Here is a 21,957-nt window from a genome sequence, read left to right on the forward strand (position 1 = left end):
GCTTCTCAAAGAAGCATGACACCTCATACCAGGTACTTACAAATACCCAAATTTACAGTTTTAAATTTATTCAAGACTCCTAAGGAAAACAGTGACTAGGCAGATGGAAAAGAAGTGCTGGAGTTAGAGGTTTTGACAGCTTTTACCTTTTAAAAGGCCAAATGCATTTTGGAAAGGCAATTTAGGCCTGGATGTGAGCACTGTGGTGATTTTGCTCAGGACAGTGTTAAGTGACCGCCTGGCACACCTCAGTAACACAGTGATTACTGTGCACAGGTGCATCTCCCAGCTCTGAAGAGATCCTGCATTGGCTGAGGTACAATCAAGTGATGGTAGCACTGCTGCAAGGGCACTGCCAATTAAATACCAGTTCTGGCTCCAGAAGCTGCCAGGATCCAGCATCCTGAGCTCCACCCAGCCTATTTTAAGGCCTTATCTCGGGAGTAAATCAGTTCCCTTAGAGCCCCAGGCAGTTGTAACTGAATTTCCCCCTGCTCCAGCTAGGTCATTGAAGCTGGTAGAGAAAATAAAAAACCACACTGCTGCCCACTGTGCAAAGTTAAAAGCACATTTATGGAAGAAATCTTAACAAAACATTCTGAGCTGGGACAAGGATCATTGTGCTCATGCTAGTGGAGTCCAAGTTTTGCATAACCTGAGCCAAGTAAGAGCTCTGAAGTCTCTTCTCATTCTCTTTTCGAGTTCTAAGTTTATATTGCAAAATTTAACAAGGAAATTTAAGGTTAGTAAACAACTAGAACCTTAACATCTGCATTTCATTTTACTTAAGGAAAAACACATTGTAGTTTTTCAGCAACCTCACCCAGAAAAACAAAACAACACTTTAAATCTCAACTTACTTTGCAATAAATCTCACCTGCTGCACTGCCTACTCCATGCAGGGAAAGGGAAGTTACTCCATACTGTTCCTAATTAACAATCTTGAAAGCAAGGCCCCCACCTGGGTATTCCTATACCCTTATCTGTGCCAAGGCACCCATGAACCAGCATGGCAACCCAGCTAAGCAAGCTGGTCTTGATGAAAATGGTTATTTTCCTTTTCTGCTGTGCTAGTATTTTACTATATGAATTTCAACAATCTACTTTGCTGCCCTGACAGTAGGGCTGGGAACAAGACCCACAGAAGAGAGGAGCTGTTTCTCCTGACACAGAGTAAAACCAGGCCAAATGAAACTCGGTGAGCTGCATTTCCTAGTCCTGTTTTCCCTGTCTCCTAGTAGCAAGCACCAGAGTTGTGGCAATTTCAGACTAGATTAACAGGCAGCCTGCAAGAGAAGCTTTTAAAAATTAAAAGCTGACCAGTGAAACAGCTGACAAAACAGTGAAACACTATGTTCTATTTAATAAAATAAAGCTCTGTACTATTTCTGCTCCACTGAAAGGCTGGAATACATCCTCACTTGACCACCAGCCTACTCTCCCATTAAGCATTGTCCTTAGAGTCTAACATCAACCAAATTTTTAAGCACCAAATTAAATCAGGACTTACATACCCCAAATTTATTTTTATATTGATAGTATCATATTTCCCAGTGTATACAGGTCTAGAAAGGCATTCTGTCTTCCTATTTAATTCTAGTACTGTGCCAACTTCAACTACAAATGGTACACCTCAATGAGTATTTGGGGTTCAAGACACACATTTCCAGAGCACACCATTTTTACATAGCTCCGATTTTTCTCAGAGTATGAGTCCCAAACCTACAGAATGCTTCTGAAATGTTCTAAGTCATTCATATTGGAAAAAACGAATCAAAAAACATAAGGATCATGTAACAGAAATCATAAAAAGGCTTGGATTGGAAGGGACCCTGAAGTCCATCTCACTCAAACCCCCTGCCATGGGTAGGGATGTCACCCATTGGAGCACACTGCTCGGAGCCCCATCCAACCCGGGCCTCCAATGGTTCCAGTTACTTTGCACTTCAGCTTATTTTACAATCCCTTCCTGGAAGGACCCTACACATTGCTGCAAACTACGAGACTGCAAAGAAGGTTGAAGCTGGATACTCCGGGTGCAATAAAGTGATTTAAACACGCAAACAATATTAAGTACTTGTTGACAAAAAGCCCCTTTGAAAACATTTTAGTATTTCAAATGTTTTAAAAGGAAAGCAAAGCCTGTACACCCAGTCATATACTCAGCAATACAACCACTTTAAAGATTATTTTACTACTTCGCCACCCTCCTTGCAACACCTCTGTCTGATCAAAGACCCGGTTAGGTTGGAAATGCCCTGTGGGATCACCGAGCCCAAGCTGTGACCGACCACCACCGGCACCGAGACCCGGGCACCTCCAGGGACGGCTCCTGCCCCTGCCCCGGGCAGCCCGTCCCGATGGCTGATCCCCCTTCCCGGAGCGGCCCCTGCCCGCCCGTCCCGATGGCTGATCCCCCTTCCCGGAGCAGCACCTGCCCCTACCAGCGCGTCCCGAGGGCTGATCCCCCTTCGCGGAGCGGCTCCTACCCCGGGCAGCCCATTCCGATGGCTGATCCCCCTTCCCGGAGCGGCTCCTACCCGTGCCCCACAGCCCCGCTGCGCTTCCCGGAGCGCCGTTCGGGCCCGGCAGGTGCCTCCCCGCGCGGGCCCGGCCCGCCGCCCCGCCACCAACCTCCACGAAGGCGTCGGTCAGGTCGCTGGCGCGGTCCATCACCGGCAAATGGCGCCCCGCCACGATCTTGACCTTCAGCTTCCCCGGCATCTTCCTCCTGCCGTGCCCCCCCTCGCCGCCGCCTCCTCCTCCTCCCGCGGCCGCAGCGGCAGCGCCACCGCGCCTGTGCCATGGAGCGCCGGGCGCCGCTGCGCATGCGCGGGGGCCGCCCCAGCCGGCCGGCGGGAGCGGAGCCCCGGAACCGGGGATTGCCCGGGCTGGGAGGGGAGCTCGGAGGAGCGCCCAGGGCAAGCCCCCTGCCAGAGCACGGCCACCCAGAGCAGGGGACAGGGAAACGGGCTCAGGGGGTTTCCTGCGGTGCGAAGAGGGAGATCTAGCCCGTCCCTGGGCAGCTGTTCCAGGGCTCTGCCACCTTCAGTGTAAGGAAATGATGGCTCATGTTGAGATTAAACTCCATGTGCTTCACCTCATGGCCAATGCTGAACTCCTTGTGCTTCACTTTATGGCCGTTGCTCCTTATTCTGCCACTAGTACGCCTAACAAGTCTGGCCCAATCCTCTTGGCACACACTTGAGATATCCCCTCTCAGTCTTCTCCAGAATAAACAGGCCCAGCTCCCAGTCCTTTCTCCTTAGTGATGCGCCAGAGCCCTCATCGTTCCTGTGACCCCTTCCAGCAGCTCCTTATCCCTGCTGTACTGGGGAGCCCTGCAGGTGTGGCCCGGCTGGGGATGAGGAGCAGGACGGCTCCCCTCACCTGCCGGCCACGCTCCGGAGCGCCCCAGACACCACCGGCGCCCCCAGCTAAGGACACGCGACCATACCATGTTCAACTTGTACCCCAGCAGCATTCCCCACTCCTTCCCCGCAGAGCCGGTCTCTAGAGGATCCCCCACCCCCCCGGTGCCGGTATTTGAGGCTGTCCCTCGGCAGGTCCAGCCCCTAAACCCGGCCTTATTAAGCCCGCGGGTCCGCCCTGCCCGGCTCCAAGATGGCGCCCGCGGCCTCGGGGCGCTGCCGGTTACAGCCGAGCTCCGGCTACTTGATGGGCACGTGGGCTGAGTGCCGAGCTATCGATGGCGGTATGGGAGCGGACGGGACGGGACGGGACCGTACCCCGAAACGCGCACCCTGCGTGCCCTCTCCTACAGCCCGAAACCCGCGCCCTGCGTGCCCTATCCTGCACCCCGAAACCCGCACCCTGCGTGCCCTATCCTGCACCCCGAAACCCGCACCCTGCGTGCCCTATCCCGCACCCCGAAACCCGCACCCTGCGTGCCCTATCCTACACCCTGCACTCCCCAACCCGCACCCTGAAACCCGCATCCTGAATCCCCCATGCCGCTCCCCGCCTTGTGCCCGCTGCAGCAGCCCCGGGAAGCTCTGACGGCCCCGGGAAGGAGCTGCTCCCATGAGTTCCCGTTCAAAGGGAGCCGGGAGCAGGCGTGCATCCCCAGACACTCAGTGGGAGTCTCCTGTAAAGGCTTTAAAAACAGCACCCCGACCCCCCCCCCGCCCGTGGGATTGCTTTGTTTTCTTAATGGAAACACAAACATTTACAGTATTTGCAGGATTACGGGTAGATTAGATGGAGTTTGGTTACCCGAAATAGGAGGATTTGGTTCGGTTCCTGCAGCCAGGCTGTAACTTTGTGATGCCTGAAAAAGCCCTTTGTTCGGGCACTGGCACTGCGGGAGCTTGGTGCAGAGCAGGGGAGCCAGGACTGGGGCAGGGTGGTCCTGGGGGCGCTGTGAGAGCCCTCGGGGCGCTGTGAGAGCCCTCGGGGCGGTGGCTGTGCCGCTGGGCTGCTCAGCAGCGGGAGCAGAAAGGGGCCCTTGTGCTCTGCTTAAGCGCTCCTCAGGTATTGAGCCAAATCTGCTGGGATTATTTCCCCTTCTTTCTAATCTTACAAAAAGACTAAATAATGCTATGGGCTGGAGTGTGATACACCAAACAAATCATATGACTGATTTGCAGCGTGTGGTGTGGGGAATGAAGGGTGGGGCTCTTTGGCTGCCTGCAGTGAGTCCCACCAACACAGCACTCTGTCACTGGGGCTTGTTTGGAGCAATCCATACTGTGTCCAGGGAAGGAAACAGGTGGGGAAGGGGCTGCTGTACAGTTCTGTGAGGAGCAGCTGAGGGAGCTGGGGGGGTTTAACTGGGGAAAAGGAGGCTCAGAGGGACCCTGTCGCTCTGCACAGCTCCTGGCAGGAGGGACAGACAGGAGGGGCCGGGCTCTGATCCAGGGAACAGGGACAGGACAAGGGGAAACGGCCTCAGGCTGTGCCAGGGGAGGTTCAGGTTGGGCATTTCTTCATGAAAAGGGTCGTCAAACATTGGAATGGGTTGCCCAGGGAAGGGATGGAGTCCCTGTCCCTGCAGGTGCTTGAGGTGACGTCACAGGTGATGTCACATTTTATGAAAAATCTTTTCTTCCTGAGAGGCTGAGAGGCTTCAGGAACAAAATGTAAATAATGATTATTTGCAGCTGTGGAATGCAACAGGTAGATTTGTGATTAGTCTCAAGTAGTTGTTTCTAAGTAATGGCTAATCACAATCAGCTGGCTTGGACTCTGAGCCACAAGTTTTTGTTGTTATTATTATTATTTTTTTTATTCTTAACTAGCTTTCTGATGAAATTTTTTTTTTTAATTCTTTTAGTATAGTTTTAATGTAATATATATCATAAAATAGTAAATCAAGCCTTCTGAAACATGGAGTCAGATCTTTGTTTCTTCTTTTACCTTCGGACTCCTGAGAACACAGTCACAGGTGGTGACTGCATGTGGCACTCAGCACTTTAGTCTAATCGACAAGGTGGTGATGGGTCCAGGGTTTGACTCAGTCTTGGAGGTTTTGTTCAACCTAATTGAGACTACCCCTAGCGTAGGTGTCTTGGTTTCAAAGACAGGTGTCTGCCAAGCGAGGCGGCAATGCAGGATGTGACTCCCTTCCCTCGGAATTACTGTAACTTTAAATTCGGGGCCTTTGGGGCGCAGCCCTGGGGAGAGGCCGGGCAGTTTTTTGCCGCTGTGTGCAGTGTAGCAGGGCAGAGAAGCCCGGCTCGGCCCGGCTCGGCTGCAGCTCCGGCCGCCGCCGCCAGGGGCGCTGCGGGCTCGGCTGCGCTGCTGCCCCGCGCCGCCAGGCGGCGCTGTGCCCCGGCTGCGCCCGCAGGGACGGACGGACGGATGGGATGGACAGATGGACGGACGGGATGGCTGCAGCGGGACCCTCGGAGCGGCGGGCCGCGCTCTCCGGGCAGAAGGCGAGAGGCAGCAGAATCTTTCTCAAAAGGTTTCTGAGGATCCAGCTTTTTCAGTGGAAGATTCTATTAGTCAAAGGATGGAAATCAGAAAACACCGATTTTGGAGAGCCAGTTCCAATCTGGTTTTCAGGCGCTTGGAAAGATGAATTAGATTTGATTTAATGCAGCGAGAAACCTGCTTGGTGTATTAGACCTTCCTCGGGGCTGAGGATTTTCTATACTAGCAGAATGAGACTGGCTTTCCATAAATTAGCATGTTAGCTCTCACCTTTCCTACCAATGGCATTCCAGTTCTCTAGGGCCAGCAGGGACTTGTGAAAGGTATCAGGGACTGCTGAAAGTATACTCAGACCCCTAGAATTTATAAATTACTTGAGGCTTCCAAAGCAGCATTAAACTCCATCGGTTCTAGGCAAACATAATGGATATACTGGAAACTAAAGCAATAGTGTGTACATGCTCAGAACTCCACAGGAAATACTGAAAGGTGTTTTTTCATAATAAGGAAAAAATGAGATGTGATACTTGACTTTGCATTTCAGTATCTGGATTGTTTCTTGCTGAGGCTTTTCCCTTCTGCCTGGAAGCGATGCTGTTTTAGTGAGTCGTGGCAATGGAAGTCCTGTTTCAGCTGCTCTGTGCTTAAAGAGCAGCATTGTCTCACTTGAGCAGGTGTTGTTATGTATTGAATGGCACTGTAACTCAACTAAACAACAAGAATATTGCTAATTACAGCATTAAAGGCATCTTGTGTGGAACAGTGAGTGTCAGAAAAACAGCAGAGTTTTTTGTGGGTGATTTTGCGACTTGAAGGTAACGATCCATGGTCCCTTCCTGTTTTAAGAGAGGGAGTTTGAGATAGATATGCCTGTTGAACCCTTAGTTTGGAAATGGACACTTCAGAGATAAGGTTTTCCTTATCTCTGAAGGTAACTTCAGTCTGCTGACCCACCCCATCAGGGCAGGTTTCAGTTACATTGGTTTACCACCCTTCAGGATGCAGATCAGAAGGTGGTGGTCTGGCTTTTCCTCAGGTTACAGCAGGACCTGGGGTGTGGTGGGCTCTCTTCTCCACAGGGAAAAGTGCTCTTGGGTTATATTGCCTTTAGTTGATTTCAACAGAAACGAATGAAAAACTTCTTGGAGGGGTTTTAGTTTGTTGAAACACAGAAAAAATCCTTTTTACCTCTGGCCCACAGAAGATACTGGCCCTGTTTCTACTGCAGTTACTGCCATAAGTACTCTTTGAAAGAGGAATCTTTCAGCTACCATCAGCACAGGAAATTGCAGGGTCAGATTTTGGTTTCTGGAAAAATCCCTGTATTTCTCTGTAAAACTAACCACACGTTTCAAATCAATCCAGCTTAAATCTGATGGACACCCATATAAAAATATTTTTAATGATGCTCATAGGGGTTCTGTATCCAGAGTCATGGATCCTTAGTAAAGAACCTCTGCATGCCAGGAAAAACCCCAAACTTCCCTCTGCTCTGTCTGTGCTGTGCTGTGTGTCCACTGCAAGGATTTGGGTGGGCAAATCCTGGGACAGGGGCAGAGTCCCAGTCATTTCTGTTTGTAATTCCCTGTGAGTGTCTGGCTGAGCCTGCAGCCCCAGCCCCTGCCATTAGTGTGAAATCCTCGTGAGGAAAGGCAGCAAGGTGGAAATGCCTCCCTGCCGTGAGGAGATGGGGTTTATTATGAGCAGGGGCTCTGATTTACACGGGAGGAGCTCTCTGGAGTTGGACTGGTTAGAAACAAGGGCAGAGGAATAGGAATGTCTGCTACCAGTCACTGGAACAAAATCCTGCCACCACAAGGATCTCTGATGTAACAGTGTGGTGATGGAAGCAGGGGAGCCTGAGCAGCACCAATCCAAACATGAAATGTGTGCTTCATGGTGACTCTCAATTACCATTGCCCTCCCACTGCCAATTCTACCACTAAATGACCTAGTTCCACACCTATGTGTCTTTTCAATACCCCATAATATGTATGAAAAAAGCTTATCCAATGAACTCTAATTCCAGCAATATTCACAGTAATATTCCCATGAAGATCTAGTGGATTAAATAAAACATAGTTGTCCTTTAAGGAAAAAAGAAGCCAAGAATTATTCTCAAGGCTTACATTCAAGAGGGTAAAAATAAAACCCATATGTCATAGTCCTAAAATTATATTTCTGGGGTTTTTTTATGTACACTTGTTTCCTGTATATCAAAGGAAATTATTTCCTTTGGAAATGAGATCTCAGCACTTTGTATTCTTCTGAATGTGACACCTTTCCAGCAGTCTACTCATGTCAATCTTCTGTGGACTCCAGCAGTGTGGGGGTTGGTCCATATCAAGCAGTTTGTAAAAATAGAGGCATTCAAATCATAATAATTATAACTCTGTTTCATTGTACTATTGCTGTCTGAGGGTCTCGATTTCCATCTAGCCTTGAAAGAAGTTGGATAAAATAAATATTCACTAACCCAGGAATGAATGCAATTGCCTACAGGAGAATCAAGCAACTGGATCTGATGCCATGTTGTCAGGCAGTAATTTGATCTCATTTCTCTTTCTCACAGTTCTGTGAGGGAAATGAGATTGCTTATGCCTTGGTGCTTGTTCTGAGTGGCAATGGCATAACTGGGGTATCAGTTCCCAGAGACTGAGAACCATGTGCACGTGCTCCACGCAGATCTTGAGTTACACCAGAATAATAATAGCCACCCAGAGTCCTTCCATGGACAGTGTCCTAGTTAATTAGGCAACACCTAGTAAATAATTTAATTACATGCAGTTGTCAGCAGCAGTATTTATAGCCTTAAAAAAAATAAATAGTCCTTCAGTGGTACTTTCAGAATTTCTGCCTTTTTTGCTTTTAAGAGTCGAGACAAAGGAGATATTTAATTGTGCCAGTAATATGTATTACACTTCCACCGTTATTAAAAGTTATATTTGCTGGTTATGTTACATTTCATTATGTAATGTTATGTTATGTAGGTATTTTCCTTTTTCCTGCCTAAATGTAATCAATAGATCATTTATTCAGGTCCCACACCAAACCATGGGCATATTAATGAATGCCTGTATTTATATATTGAAATTTCTGTCACAATCAAAGGTGATGATCCTGCACTTTTGAAACATTGTAATGCTTATCAAAGCCACTGTCCCTGTCTCATCAGCAGATGTGGCACAGGCAAGAGGAGCGCAGAAGTGCTGCTCCTCAGGTCACTCTGTGCTGCCAAGGAAATTATTTTAACTGTGGTAACTGCATAAACTGTCCTTAGGATAGTCTTCAAAATACTTCACAAGATATGCAAGTTATTCTCTGGTGCATTAAAGACATTAAATTGGATTATAATCATATTCTAAAGCATGGAGTGAGTGCAGCTCTTAATAACCATGTGATGCTTTTGCTTCATGTGTTGCATTTGAAACGGACATGGTGATGTGAGTTATTAAATGTTCAAGTATCAAATATATCAAAAATAAAACTCATTAACAAAGCAAACCACTGAGTTCTGGTTTTAGAAGCCTCACATGCCATGCTTCACATCCAGCTTCTTACAAAAGTGGAATTCAAGCTTGTGTTTGCACAGTGATACCTGTTTGTTGTCACAACATGATACAGAGGGGTTTGTGTTGTGCCAAGCCAAAGGAGACTGGAGAGGCTCAGGATCTGAATTCTGAGTCCTTATCCATGGCTGATGGGTTAATGGAACAGGAGGAATAATTCTAACAAAGCAAAGAATCACTTTGGACCTATCTTCATTCCTGAATGCATTCCCACCTGAGGTCAGAAGGAACTGTCCGTTCACAGACAAAGCAGAAAAGTTCAAGAGCAGCAGGACAACCCCACAAACCTTTTAAAAACTCTTAATTTATATAGCTCTGTGGATTCATGTAAGTGAGTTATGTACAGTGGGAAGAAGATAGAAGGATCATTCCTTATTATCCAACAGGAATTATCCAGTTCACTTTCTTGATTATTAGCCATTTGAACAAACTCTATTTGCCATCCTAATTCTCAAGTAAAAGCTGCTGTGCAGTACAAGCTGGCTAAAGGAGAAACCTCTCATTGGTGCTTGCTCTTTTGTACTGTCTTAATTCACTCCAGGCAGAGCTGTCTCCAGTGCTGCATTTGACCCTGTTAACAGAAATTTATGGGGCTTTTGAAATGCAAGGACAGGGTCTTCAGACTGCCTTCAAAGCACAAAAATTCTCATTTGTCAGGCCTGTGCTGCCTTTCTCTGCTTTTATGTACGGAAGAATTATGATCATCACCTTGGAATTATTTCTTGATAGCAGCTGAGGGAGATGCTGCTTTGATTTGCTTAGCCAAGATGATTATGAACAGCATGGCTTGAGAAATACTTGCTAAATAAATTGCTTAATTGTACAGAACTCTGCAAAATGATTGTGCATCTTCCTAGCACCGAAGCACCTAGCAGCTGGGAAAACTCTACCAAAATTAAAATTAAACTAATACTAAACCAAAATAAGGAGACACACTATTGTATTTTAAGAAGTAATAAAAAGCCTCCTCTCTACAGTAGCTACATGAGAGTTTTCATGTACACAGGTATAGGGCTGCCATTCTGTAAGAGCTGTATCCCACATTTCAGGCTCTTGGAGTAAGAAAGATCTCCACTATCTTGCTGTTATTAATATCAGGACTAAGAACAGACCATCCTTTGCTAATTTTAGCAGTCTGAAAAAGGCAAGGAGGAATAAAAATATTCCAGTACATCCATCCTCATTTTTGAACACGTTCACTACGTTTGTGTCATAATTTTACACTCCCAGTCTTGAGATATTTCACAGATGACTTTTCAGTAGTATGAAACTTACTGGGCTCCTGATCTTACTGCTGTGAGTGAAGAAATGCATATAATCAGTTTGCAAAGGACAACCATTCCAAGAATTCGTTACAAAGCAGAGCTGTGGTCTGTGGAGGCCTAATTCTAAATCCAACAAATTAACTGCTAGTACGTGGAGCTTCCTATTTTATCTGTGCCTTTCCTTTCCAGTGATTTTCCATTTATGCCAGAGATTATCTCAAAGCACCGTGTTAAGTTTCAGTGCCTCAAATCAATAGATTAATCACTTCATCAGCCTTCACTTAATTGTGGAGGATTGTTTTGAAATTAAGACAGACCTAATATTATTTTAACCTCGTTTTTGTTTGCCTGTGTGGGGAAACAGCTTGATAGCACAGATCTTCAAGTTTAAAAAAGCACAAACTGTCTCAGATAACATTTGAAGAGTTTTTCTTGAATACCTGCCATGTACAGAATGCTTTTGGCAGTGATGCCACCAGGGTGGGCAACCAGCAGAGAGGTGTGTGAAGGATGATGACCCCCCTGCCATTTAGATCCTTGCCTGTCCTCTGCAATTCACATCTTCCAAGGTTTTTTGCTCAGGGATTGTTAGATAAGCAGCATAAAAATGGTTTCCATGGACACTTTTTGTTATCTGCTTGCAGCAGAGAAGCAGCAGCTCAGCCTTTCAGATGCAGGTTTTGCAGCTCTGATCCTTCCCAGCCTCTAGCTGAGGCTGTGCTCTCAGAGCAGGCTGTTGGAGAAGTTGTGTTTCACATCTCTCTGTGATTCTGAGTGGCTCCTTCCCCTCCTAAACCAGCTTTGTGTCAGTTCCATTTTCTATTCATGGTGGCAGACGTGCCTTTTTCACACAGCCACTGAAAATGACTTTGTGGTGTACTAAAATGCAATCCTCACTCACAGCCTTGTTAACTGGCAGTATGTATATTGTGATGAGCAAAATCAGGTTGTTGAAATTGGTGCAGCTAAAAAGTAATCTGGAAAAAGGATAATTCTGTTACAAGCAGATGGTCAGATGCACAGAAGTATCAAAACCCTTGGCTGGCGGTGGGCTGGCTGCATGCTGGGTTATGCTCCTCTGCATAGCTCTCCTCATTCCAAATTGCAACAACTGAAGATACTGGGATGCTGAATTTAAAGTACAGCTCTAGCGTTCCTGGGAATGTCTGGTATTCCTTACAGACGTTACACTACCCAGCATGAAGAAGCCTGCTATTTTTGACTCAGTCTCAAAGAGGACAGAGTGATTAGGATTCTTGTGATTTAATTGGGCTTGTTGTTTGATTGGAGTTTTGGGGTTTTTTGTTTTGTTTTTGGGGGGTTTTGTGTGTGTGTTTTTGTGGTGGGTTGTTGTTGCTGTTGTTGTTATGGTTTAATTGAGACATTTCTTGTCCCCACTGTTGATATTTGAAGTCTGCTTTAGGACCTCTGTGCACAATTAGAAATTTCCAGCAATACTCCATATCAGTTTATGCCTGGTTTATTTTTTGCACGCTAATGTTGTTTTATAGCCCAAATGCACATTTTGCCTTCAGGACACATCTGTGCATTGTGATGAATGGTTCTGTCCACACAACTCTGCTGGTCCTGGTGGAACAAGCCAAGCTTCTCTTCCAGGAGGATGGGGGATCTCCATTTATTTCAGTATGCTGCTCTCCTTTATCCATACTTGTTTTCTTTTTCTGGTTTGTTTTTTCATGTGTGAGGCCCGAAGTGGACTTGGTGTGAGGTCTCGGCAGTGTTTGTGCTACAGCCCCCCTGCTTCTTTTCCTCTGAATTTGCAGGTAGTCCCTGCTGTGAGCACCTTTTCCAGTGCACCCTGGGACTCCCTGTGCCTGCTTGACAAGTGTCCCACACCAGTGGGGCAGACAGGTCCGTAAAGCAGAGCAGAGCCCAGTCACAGCGCAATTGCAGACATGGAGGTACAGGACGAGCACCTGCTCTGTGTGAGCTGTACACACGCAGCACCAGCTGGTGCCAGCCGTGCCTGGGCACGGGAAGCACAGGGAACTCTCCCTCTGCGGGGCTGGCAGCTCATTAAGGCAGCAGAAAGGCCTGGTGGCAGCACTCTGCTTCCCTCAGATCTCCACGCCAATGCTCAGCAGCACTTGTTCTGAATACTCAATGGAGACAAGCTTCCAGTGCTTACACAACACCAAACCAGGAAATTTCAAATGTGCTGAAGATGGCTACATGGATACTTTAGCATTCTTTAGAATATATCCACAGTGCAACTCATGGGTGTCCCTGCAAATTCCTGCAGAGGTGTGCTTGCACCACAGACACCAAAAGTAACCGAATGCCAGATGATATCAGTGACCCACTCTGCTATTACCAGCTGTATCCAAGAAGCAGAGGCTTCCAGAAACAGGTGAACATATTTTAATATTCCCTAAAAATATACAGTGTGCAATAAAAAAGTTTGGAAGAAAATACTACCTCCTGACTTTTGACAATTTAATTTATACTATATGAGAATGACATTTAATCACCCTTATCTTAATTATCCTAAACTTGGTATGTGCAATAACTGCATGTATAACCATCAGCTCTAAAATTATTCAGCCACAAAATTTACCTAAAGTGCCTGAAGCACTATTTTCTATATGCCTATCTCAGCTAAAAAAAATGCCTTTCTTCAATTTGTTCTAATTTCATTTCACATAGATTTTATTGCATGAATTCCATGTTTTGCTGATAAGGGCCATAGAAGTAATGACTGGTTTTTGGAAAAGGTTTCCATAGACTATACCTGTGGAAACAGCTTATCTTGTTTTTAAAATGCCTGCACTGCTTTCCCTCACCCTGTGCTCCCATGGAACAGCTTTTCCTTGTGTAAAACTGGCATTACCTTTGGGCTTTTGGAGAAGAGGGTCACAGCCATGGCAAGTGCTCCTCCCTGGCTGCTGCTGTGCCTGTTTCTGCTGCTTCCTGAGCCTCAAGCCTAAGGCTCTCTACCATGCAGCTTTTCTGCCATCCCCCCTGCCCCATTGAGGTGGTGTTTCCCAATCAAGTATTCAAAAACCCCAAACCTTGTACTAAATACATTTCATTTTCTAACCTTTTTCTGATCTTGATTATAGCTTCAGCAGCTGCATCAAAAGTGCTTTGTCTTGTATTTGTGTTCTACTGTGACCCTTCCCATAGAAAATTCAGATTTTTCAATGCTCTTTTGACCAAGTAAAACCTCTTATTTGTGATCTTTTCTATCCAAGAGAAGATTTTTTTTTCACTTTTTTCTTTTCTTTTTTTGTTATTTCTTCTTTTTTTTGTTTGTTTTTTTGTTTTTTGTTTTTAATGAAAACATCCAGGGAATTATGAGGATCAAATGTGAACAGCTAACTGAGGAAAGAATGCTGAAAAACACCACAAAGATAAAAAGGGCAAAATAAAATACACCAGAGAGGAGCAGATGCCCAGAATATTTCTGGAAGCAGTAAAGGAGTTTGCTTTACAAAAGAGTAAGCAAGGGAGACGCTATTGTAGGGAAAATAGCTTTGGCCAGAGGTTTGGGTTTTGGCATCAGCTTTGGTGGTGGAAAGGTTTTCCTTCTTGGTGGAGGAAATGTGAAACCCTGACTGGCACAAAGTGAACCACCAATAAGCCATGACCTGAAATTTGTCAAGGGGATTTTAAAGGTGATTTTTTTTGTTTGCCTTTTTTTTTTTTTTTTGTTTGTTTGTTTTTTTTTTTAAAGTAGATTCTGAAGGTTCAGATATTTGGGTTTGTTCTACTTCCTTCATCACTTCATCACACTGTGGTGCTGCCCTGTAAGAAAGATCTGATTGAGCCTATGTCAGAGCTGGTTTGGGGGCACTTTAAGAAGCTCACAGAAATTGACCTTGAACCAATGACTTTATGCAACTTAGCAAAGCAAAGGAAGACAAAGATTTATTGAACTGGAAGTGATTGTCCCAGAGCTGCTCTCTCACCAATTCCACTGGTCCACCACTGAGGGTCTGTGAACAGCATTGCAGGTTTTATATAAACACATAAACCTGGGCAATGAATCCATCAGAGGACAGCATCAGTCCTCTAACATTCAGAATCTACCCTTCTCACATTCCTTCAGTACTCCTGCTTTTGTGTACCTGTGGGCTTCTACCACTTGGAGCTTCCTGTGCCCAAAGACAGTGGGGAAAAAATACTTGTCCAAGTAAGCAGGGAGGTCAGTGTTCACTGAATGGTTTGGAAGCCTCTTGTCCCAGAGACATCATAAAAATATCAGTGGACAGCTTTTAGCCTTTCTCCTAACATCATCAATAACTACATTAATAAATGGCTTCCCACTGTTGCTTTCCACTGTAAGCAGTTGCTGGTGGGGGCCAGAAAGATTATTTCCTGTTAAAAAAAAAAGAAAAAGAAAAAAGAAAAAGAGGAGGAAAGATGATTATCAGGAATGCTGTTAGAATGTAAAACACTTCTAGAGAAACTAAAACAAATCTCTCAAGTTCCCTACTTTTTTGCATTATAATGACTTGTAGCAGACATTCAAGAGAGCTGCTGACTGGCTGCTTTGCTCCCTGTAAGCATTCCTTTAATGCTGAAGATTAAATAAATACATTGCTACAAAGCATGAGCAGCTGATTTTTAAAAATTATTATTGCTAAGAAGAGGGAGCTGGATTAGAAAATGTCATTCCTCTGAGAAATAATACCTCCAAAATAATCTTTTAGTGAAAACCAAAAAACACAAAACAACAAAAGAAAACGAAACAATACAAAACCAGAAAGAGTCTTATTTAGCAGAGCTAGCTAACATGCTGTTCTTTAAAAGTTAAATATGTGCATCAGTTGGAGATAGGATATCAAATATCAGTAGGGAGAGCAGCAGGAAACTTTTTCCACTGCATGAAAGGGATAAAAAGAAGAAAAACAAGTCTCAGTTGCAGGAACAGCTGACTAAGCGCCTGACATACTCGAAATACAGCCAATTGTAACAAATACCAGGGAAATCTGTATCTTCCAAACAAAAATTCTCCTCACTTAGAAACTTCAGATCTAGATAAAAATGGAACAATCAGAATGACACCGAAGCCATAGACATATGGATCCCATAGAACCAAAATGCTGCAGCTGCTTGCACAAGGGTTTCTGTGCTCTGGGTGTGCTCAGCCTTCAAGGAGTGCGGGCAGGGAGGCCCAGCTGACACAGAAATGCAAAATTCCAGCGAGCCAGAAAGAATCAGAGGCAGGCTCCACACCTCTGGTGCCTGGGGGGAGCCGGAATGAATATTCCTTGCTTTTCACATGTTAAAAGCTCGGTGCATTCACTAAACCACAAACCTTGCTAGTGTGCCACATCTTCAAGTGCAGACTGCAGAGCTGGATCTGCTACTCAATCCAAAGTATTTTAAGGGAAGAGGAACAAGAAGCAGAATCTAGGGAAGCCAGTAAAGATTCTGTGTTTGCTTCCACTGCAGTGAGACTTCAGCTCTCTTTCACGATGTTTTGAGAAAACGTACACTCTGAATTTCACTAGCACTGGGAACTCCTAGTAAGACACAATGTTCTTGTGGCAATTCTTGTATACCTTTCTCCTTGATTACCCTCCTGATTGCTTCATGCTGCTGTCCAAGCTGCAGGAGCCAGGGAAGCAATTCTCCCACCCAGCAGTCCTCTGTGCTTCCTGTGGCTGTAGAGCTCTGGAGCCCTGTGGAAGGGAACATAGAGAACTGGGCAAAGTTTGGCCCTTCACCTTTGGTATAGTTGCAATAATTTCGTTACATTTTATTTCTATCATAATATTGTTTTACTTTTCCAAGAGGAATACATAGCTTTATTATCCTTAAACCTGAAATGTAATGAAACTAATGTTCCAAGATCTCCCTTAAGAAAAATATAAATGAAGCTGACTAATTTAGTAATTTTCTATGCTTAGCGACAGTTGCAAACAGACAAGTCTGTAAAAGATATTTACAACCTATGATTAAATATCAGGCTGTTCTGAGCTGTTCTTCTCTTGTGCCCACGATACTTCTTTTGCCAGCCCCCTGAGAACCAATGCCTTGAGGTAAATAAAATCTCTAAGGTGAATAATGAAATAATCCTGGAAACAATAATAATAATCTGTAGGGCTTTCAAAAGCAGCCTGAGATGATGACCTACAGATTGTAGGCTCCACCTGTTCAGTAACTCCCAATTACAGGATTTAAGACTATCCTTGGTATTTGACCTAGTGAAACTCTAAAGTTGCTCCTTCTTGAATCGTTAATGCAGGGCAGACACAAAATCTGGCCACATTAACCTTAATTCTGTAGGAAATGGGCTTTGCACAAAGCTGGGAGCAAGACCTAGAGAGAAGGTGCACACAGGGGCACCAAAAGAGCATCCAGCTTGGACTCTGCTGGACACAAGGGCCTCAGCACACAAGCTGGAATGCTTATGGAAAGGATGTTGTGCTGCTGGCCAGAGTCCCCCTGGTCATCTGTCAACTTAATGGAAAGGAGCTGGTCATAAGCACAAGAATGCAGTGCAACACCTGCATAATTTCTGGGTTTTCAGTCCTTGACTTCTTGAAACTACTAAGAAAGCTGGTGGGAATGGTGGTTTTGTGAGGAACACACATAAACCAGTTTAGCAATTTCTTCTCTTATTAACACAGAATTGCAACAATTTCCTGCTCATTCCCTTCTGTCTCTCATCTCCCCTCTTTGGCACCTTTCTTTGCCTTTCACAGAATCACAAAATGGTTGGGGTTGGAAGGCACCTCTGGAGATCCTCTGATCCAGCCTCTCTCCTCCCCTGGAGAAGGTTGCACAAGATCAAGTCCAGGTGAGTTTTGAGTATCTCCAGGTAAGGACACCCCATGGCCTCTCTGGGCAGCCTGTCCAGTGCCCTGTCACCTTCCAAGTACAGTTTTCCCTTTCCTTCAGGCAGATTTCCAGTCTTTGCTTGTGCCCCTGCCCCTGTTCCTGTCACAGAGCACCAGCACGTTCTGCCCTTGAGAGGTGTTGGTGAGGCCCCCCCTGAGCCATCCCTTCTCCAGGCTGACCAGACCCAGCTCTCCCAGCCTTTTTTGGGAGCTCCAGATCCCTTCACTGGGCTGTCTCAAGCATTTCCAGCCTTTCTTGTCCTGGGGAGCCCTGGGCTGGTCACAGCCCCCCAGAGATGGCCTCCCCAGGGCTGAGGAAAGGAGGAGGAGCCCCCTTGGCCTGCTGGCACTGCTCTTCTCAATGCACCCCAGGATCCACCGGCCTTTTTGGGCACAGGGATGCAGTGCTGGCTCCTGACAGCCTTTGGTCCAGCAGGGATGGTGGAGCTTTGCCCCTGAGGAGCTCTGCTGTGCCCAGCTGTCCAGGGTTGGCAGACAGGCAGCTCCTCCTGGCAGCTTGGTATCACCAGCAGAGGTGCTGCTGCTGCTGCTGGCCACCAGGCAGGTCCCAGGGGAGTGGGCTGGACAGGGCTGGCCCTTGGGGACACCAAGCCACAGGCTTGCAGCTGCACTCTGGTCACCAGCAGCCGAGACCTGCCCCTCTGCCAGCTCCCAGCCCATGAGGTTCTCTCTCCTTTCTCCCTGACTCAGGCTGAATGTAAAGTGGCAGTCATTTATGTGTGATAACCATGCTCTCAGTCCCTCAAGATAATTCCCTACACAGTTTTTAATTGTTTTAATTTAGTTCAGCCATCTCCTCTCTGCCCCCCTTTATACTGTAAAATTGATTACAGATTTCACTAGAGAATACACAATGACATTCTGGTAGTACCTTAGAAAGACAAAAAAGTATTCTAGGCTTCTTTTACAGCTTGCATGACATTTAAATGCATAGTTGATATTGTCCTTTTCACAGACTGTTTTAAATTGCTGATGTTTATAATTTTCCATTGTAGGAGGATGTTTGATTAGTCAATAAAATGTTAGAAAAGCATAAATTTCTAGAAAGTACAAAAGCCATTCAACTCCTCCTCCTGTATTGTTGCAGGAGAATTTATTCTTGAATGCAAGAGATTTTAAATCTGCTGAAGTAGACTCTTTTGGGTACTTATGCAAGATGTGTACTTGTTGCCCTTGAGAAAAACACCAGGATAGAGTAAATCATTGGACACATGTAGAGTTCAAGTTAGTCAAGGATCAGTCAGCTTGTAACTGCTTTCCAAATCCAGCTTAATCTGTTAAAATGAATACATGCACTGGCCTTAATTATGACTTTGTGTTGCCTTGTTTAATCCTATTTATTGGTACAGGTATTTTTTTGAGTAGTGTAACTAGAATGAAGATTTTTTTTTTCTTTCTTTTAACTCAGTGGCTATATTGTTTTATAAATAGCCCTAAACAAACATACAGCATGGAGAAAATGGAGAAAGTGCAGAACTCCTTTCTAAGCTGCTTGTTTTGATTTAGTTCCTAGTGAGCTGGGCAGGTTTTATCGGGTTTGTCTCTCACTGGGCTTGAGGTGCATGAGCAGGCCTGGTCTAGGGGCTCCTTTAGGCGGCTGAGGTTTCCAGCAGGGTGTGACTGGGGCACTGCTCACACACAGCTCATGAGCAGGGACAGCACACAGGGAATGCACCTGGAGAGGCCCTGGAGGGAACAAGGCCATTCACAGATGTCCAGGCTTCCTCCAGAAACTTCTGGGAGTTCCCTGTGAAACCCTGAGCAGCTCAGCTGGAAACCAATACAATAAACATGACAGAACGATCAACTTTGTGTGTCAAGAGTTGTTGCTAGGATGCTGCTGGATGCTGCTGGATGGATGCTAGGCCACCAGGCACTTCTAAAATACAATAAATAAATAAATCTGTAAGAACTGACTTACAGTTTTATACCATGTCAGCACAGAGATGTGATTCATCCTGACACATGTAATGCATGTGGGACAATGAACAGAAATGATATGCTTGAATGCACTGAAGAAATCCTGTGATCAAAGGGCAGGACTGGAAGTCAGAAAATTATGTCCAAGCCCACTGTCTGGTCTAATGGCACATTTAAACCTTCTGAGGGCTCAGATTTTTGCTTGTGGGATTAGGACAACATAAAGCATTTTGAAACACTACTATGCAAAATGCTGTTAAAATTACTTATGGCTAGAAGGGGTCCTATTTCTGGTCACTTTTATGCAATGAGTCCTGAAGCAATTACTGAATTACTGGCTCTGGAAAGCAGCCAGGGGAACTGCACCTGGGAAGTTAAAACTGGTTCTGATCCTGATGTTGCTCTCTATGCCTTTTCTTTTTTTTTTTTTAAGCCTTTAAAAACGTCCAGCACTGAGATAAAGGCAAGGTGAAAAGTGTAGGAATAAATTAAATGGCACAACCTGGTTGCTGAATAGCAGAAAAGGCAAGGAGAATGGCAGAACAAGGAGGATAAGCAGGTCAGACTGGTAGAGCACAGGCCTGGGAGAGAAGCAAAACATCCTGTTTTCTCCAGTTCCTTGTAGTGAGCATCTCTGACCAGCCTTGGAATGAGTTTGGTTTGGTGTGGTGTACCTGCAAACAGACCAAGCATTAAGAGAAAACACATTTCTTTGGGGTTTGACCTGGACACAGCAAATATTCGTGGGAAACAAAAGGTTAAAAGGGAAGAAAACCAGGTGAGTAGCTAACTGTAACTTTTATTGATTAAAATAACAGGAATTAGGAAAAATAGGATTTTTTTTTAATAAAACCCCAGGAATTAAGAATTCCCAATGCACTATGAGGACAAGCCAAAAGGATGACCAGAAAGATGAGAGTGCTGCTGCCTAAGTGTTCAAGGTTCTCTCACATCCTTTGTAAATAGTTGGCATACAGAAGTTCAGCTCTCATTGTTCCTGAACAGTCTAAGCACCAGAACTGCTCCAGCTTCCCCCTTTTCTGTTAAAAATACACTCACAAACAACTTATGGAAATCTAAGCAGACTTGGGTAAATTCACAAGGCTTCTCAGAGTTAACAACTGAAACCTTCTGGTGGGTGTATTTATTATTCTCAGCATTAGCAAGATGGAATCTCTGTTTAGACCAGTTCTTGTTGAAATTAACATGGGGAAACTGGAGCATTCAACCTTTTTATTTCAACAAAATACCTCTTTGGACTTAATCTACAAATAAATCTTGGTTTATCATCTACCAAACTGCCTAAGCAGAAGCAGAGGCCACTATGAATCACATGTTTGATCTGGTAGAGTGATCTCATGCCTTTATGGCAATATTGACTTATAGGGCTGACGAGTGTATGAAGGTGAATGTGTTAAAAGAAAGCTATTTTTCAAAGCATTGAAATTTCAGAATATCCTTACTTTCAAAGAAGAAACAGTGAAACAGCCTAGTGGATAAAATGGGTGAAATTTTATAGAATTTGAAATTTGATTCAGACCCTGATATTCTTTCCCCTTCAATGCTTGATAGAAAAATCCTGTTAATGTAGGATAACATACTTACACTAATAACATAAATCCATAAACATTACATTTTAATTTAAAATACAGCATAAGGAAAATTTATTTATTGAGCTCTCCTAGACAGATTCCTGACTCTGAAGATTTTAAATACCTGGTCTGAATCAAAGTGTAGATGGAAAAGAATACCAAGATTAAAGATGCGCTGACCTGGGTCTGTTTCAGAGCAACAGCTCTTCAGGGCTCTTCAGAGCCTGACCATTACTCTAACATAGTTCTTGTGTCTTTGTCCAACTCCATTCAGTTGTACTTACAGAAGAACTTCTTGGTCGGTGCTTCCTCTGTGGGAAAATCACAGAATGTGAAAGGAGGCAGGTACTTGTAGGACTATTAGGGGGAGCATTAAAATATGTTTGAAAAAGATGGGATTTTTTTCCTTCTCCTTTTTTTCCTACCACACAACCTGTGATGCAGTCTGAGCTTTTTTTTTTTTTTTTTTTTTTTTTTTTTTTTTTTTTTTCTTTTTTTTTTTTTCCCGCCTTAAATAACTTCAAGGCAACAAGATTTCCAGCATAAAATAAGTGAGGGGGAAAAAAATGAAAGAAAGTAGCCGTGTAGGAGGAGCGGATCAAGGCGCTGCTGAGCAGGTGCGCGCCCTGAGGGAAGGCGCGGTGAGGGCTTCCCAAAGCCGGGGCCAAATTAAAGACAAAAAAATGAACCGCAGCAGGTAACTCCAGCCGGCGAGGGTCAGCCGGGAGCTGCCCGCATTCCTTCACGGCCGCTGTCCCGGACACATTCGCTAAATCCCCTTCCGGGCAGGGTGCCTGAGGGGACAGCGGGACCCTGGAGGGGGCGGGCGGGCACCTGACGGACCGGGCGGGACCCTGGAGGGGCGGGCGGGGCTCCGGCT

The 21,957-nt window shown here is 45.2% G+C and overlaps 1 protein-coding gene and 1 long non-coding RNA gene across 25 annotated transcripts in view; both read right to left on the reverse strand.

Annotated features, from left to right (window-relative positions):
- Positions 1-2,790, reverse strand: part of C2CD5 (C2 calcium dependent domain containing 5) — a 54,580-nt gene extending 51,790 nt beyond the window's left edge. For all 24 annotated transcript variants that reach the window (XM_054631040.2, XM_054631039.2, XM_077178062.1 and 21 more), the window contains exon 1: positions 2,635-2,790. In XM_054631040.2, coding sequence (XP_054487015.1) covers positions 2,635-2,724 — 90 coding nt within the window. In that variant the 5' untranslated portion in view covers positions 2,725-2,790. The remainder of the gene's footprint in view (positions 1-2,634) is intronic.
- An 11,866-nt stretch (positions 2,791-14,656) lies between these two features.
- On the reverse strand, positions 14,657-21,578 carry LOC143694073 (uncharacterized). Its single transcript, XR_013182241.1, has 4 exons — positions 21,362-21,578; positions 19,988-20,159; positions 16,264-16,383; positions 14,657-15,073 (listed from the first exon to the last, which is right to left on the reverse strand). It is a non-coding gene; the product is annotated as an uncharacterized LOC143694073 (long non-coding RNA).
- Positions 21,579-21,957: the final 379 nt, after the last annotated feature.

This window comes from Agelaius phoeniceus, chromosome 5 (genome assembly GCF_051311805.1).
Source record: "Agelaius phoeniceus isolate bAgePho1 chromosome 5, bAgePho1.hap1, whole genome shotgun sequence".
In the NCBI taxonomy this organism is placed as follows: Eukaryota; Metazoa; Chordata; class Aves; order Passeriformes; family Icteridae; genus Agelaius; species Agelaius phoeniceus.